At 27.2% G+C, this 2,584-nt stretch overlaps 1 protein-coding gene across 1 annotated transcript; it reads right to left on the bottom strand.

The window, feature by feature from the left end:
* Nucleotides 1-1,254: 1,254 nt before the first annotated feature.
* LOC105460101 (venom allergen 3-like) lies at nucleotides 1,255-2,243 on the bottom strand (the record flags this gene model as incomplete). The annotated part of the gene is made up of 3 exons (XM_011706542.1): nucleotides 1,255-1,674; nucleotides 1,946-2,078; nucleotides 2,162-2,243. Coding segments are annotated over 3 exons (387 nt in total), but the record flags the coding sequence as incomplete, so codon positions are not given.
* Nucleotides 2,244-2,584: the final 341 nt, after the last annotated feature.

The raw sequence follows: 2,584 nt of genomic DNA, 5'->3' as shown, positions 1-2,584 counted from the left end.
ATGTGTATAAGAGACAGGACTTATAGAGGTAAACTTCGACTTGTAGAAGTCTGGCTACTTTAAATTCGAGTTACAGAGGTAAAATATATATCTAAATGCCTGACAAATAATTCGAGTTAGGTAGGTTTTATTTCAATTTATAGAGGTTTTCTGCAGCGGAGCGGAAGAGAATGAATAAAATTTTCGTCTTATAGAGGTTTTCGAGTTGTGGAGGTTCGAGTTATCGAGGTTCCTCTGTACATCTAAATATCTGACAAATAATTCGAATTAAGGTAGGTTTTATTTCAATTTATAGAGGTTGTCCGTACAGGAGCAGAAGGGAATGAACAAATTTTTCGTCTTACAGAGATTTTCGAGTTGTAGAGGTTCGAGTTATCGAGGTTCGACTGTATTAATAAATAATATTTGAAATTATATTATAATTCATTGTAAAATTTTTTCATATTTGGTAGAACTATACATATAAAATTATTATTATTAACATTATATAATAATATAATAATTATAAAAATAGTGCTCATTGTCATAACTTTTTACCATGCAATTATAGTCACAAATACAAAATATTTTTTTTCAGTATACAATATCCTACCACATACAAATACGCGCCGCCAATATGTCGGTCTTGAAAAACAGTTCCTTTATGAGGTCAGCATTTACTGTATCGAATTAAATTGTCAAGCAATCTAATATTTTTGATGCTAATAAACATTTATAGAATTCCCTGTTCCTAAAACTGTGTAAAAATTTATGTGTTTCAAAACCGACAATATATGCGGCGTGCAGTTTGCATGTGACTTAATTTTGTAACAATAAAAATTATTACAACATCAACATCCGTGTTCTCTTGCATAGGCACTATTAAATTACTTATGATTAAAACAAATTTATTTTGTTTTTTATTGTATATTTACATTTCTAAATTTATTAGCACAGCAAAAATTATATACGTAATACTAATTTTATTTTGTGTTATACTAAAATAATTAACAATTTTAGGAAAAATTGTTATTAATCAAAGATTTAGTTCAACATATTTTAACATAAAATATTGATTTTTTGATTTTCATTTTAATTTTGTATCTTAGCACAGAATAATAATAAAATTAATGCAAAAAAACACAAGTATGTAATTGCATATAAAAATAAATCTTCAAGGTTAAAGTAAATTTATATTATTTTATTTATTGCTCATTTTTATTTCTAGATACAATACATATATTAGAACAGAAAAATTACATTAGTATATTGATATTTTTTGTTTAATGTTGGAAAGCTATTTTTAACAAGCAAAATTTGAAGAGAAAGATGATATTAAACAATATTAAAAAGAGAAAGAAAAAAGAAGAGGAGAACGAGAAGAGAAAGAAGAATATTTGTCTCCGTATTAATAAAACATATATTATAGCTTTTTATTTGTTTTTCTATTTTCTTTTGTGTCACTAGTTCTTACATCTTTAATCTTCTATTAATCCATTATATCTTTTCCATATCAATTGGATTTATTTTTTAACTTCATATATTTTCTCACCTATCCAATTTCCAGCTGGGCCGTAATTGCAAACTAAGTATTTCGTTTTCCAGCCATTTTTCTTATATTTTATCTGTCCGCAACCGATTTTTGTTGTTTTAGCCCAGACCATTTGAGTATAATGGCCTGTATTCGAATCGAATCTGCAAATAAATTATTTTATGAACACATTAAAAAATGTGTCATAAATCTACAAGTAGAGATATTTTAATTGATACTCTTGTGATCTTATACATATAATACTATTATTAATTTACACGCAATTATTTTTTTAAATTTATTTATATGCATAGATATCTTTACATATAAAAGTTTTGCAATCTGAAGAATTAATTTACTAGTATATTTGTTAATATATATAAAATCTATAGACATATATGTAATTAGGACATTCAATATTGGAACGATACTTACTTATATTTTTTAACATCATTTTTGTCAAATTTATCCCCTTCATCGTACCACATTTGAACCATACCCTCTACAGGAGAATTGTTTTCGCCGGAATTGTATGTCTCGGCTACATTCTGACCAACTGCGTATCTATCTGCAATAGCATACATTATTTGCTAACAAATGAATCATATATATAATTAACAATTATTAACATATGTATAAATTGGAACTTACCCACATTTCTGCATTTGTCATGACCAAATTTGCATTGATTGGCCCATCTTTGTGCAATATTCGCTAATTCGTCATCCCAGGACTACAAAAAAAAATAGTATGCGCGTGTACAGTTATGAACACATCGGTTGCAACACTTTTTTTTTATAGATTTTAAAACGCATTAATATTTTGCAAATGCGGACGACGATTAGTGTTATACTGTCTCTAGACTAAAGATAGTACATCGTGGTTTGCATTTGCAAAATATTAGTTATCTATAAAATATATACACTGCTCAAAAAAATTATGGCATAGAAAAATTTTGAGCAAAAATTGGGCAACTTTGATTAACGGTAACTCCGCGAAAAATCATCGTAAAATGATGAACTTTTTTTCAAATGAAAGCTTGAAATCTCTACTTTAAGATACTCGTGAGTCGAT

Source organism: Wasmannia auropunctata, unplaced genomic scaffold (genome assembly GCF_000956235.1).
Source record: "Wasmannia auropunctata unplaced genomic scaffold, wasmannia.A_1.0 LD329026.1, whole genome shotgun sequence".
NCBI lineage: Eukaryota > Metazoa > Arthropoda > Insecta > Hymenoptera > Formicidae > Wasmannia > Wasmannia auropunctata.
The sequence above is the reverse complement of the archived record's forward strand: the minus strand, read 5'-3'. Positions and strand labels throughout refer to the sequence as shown.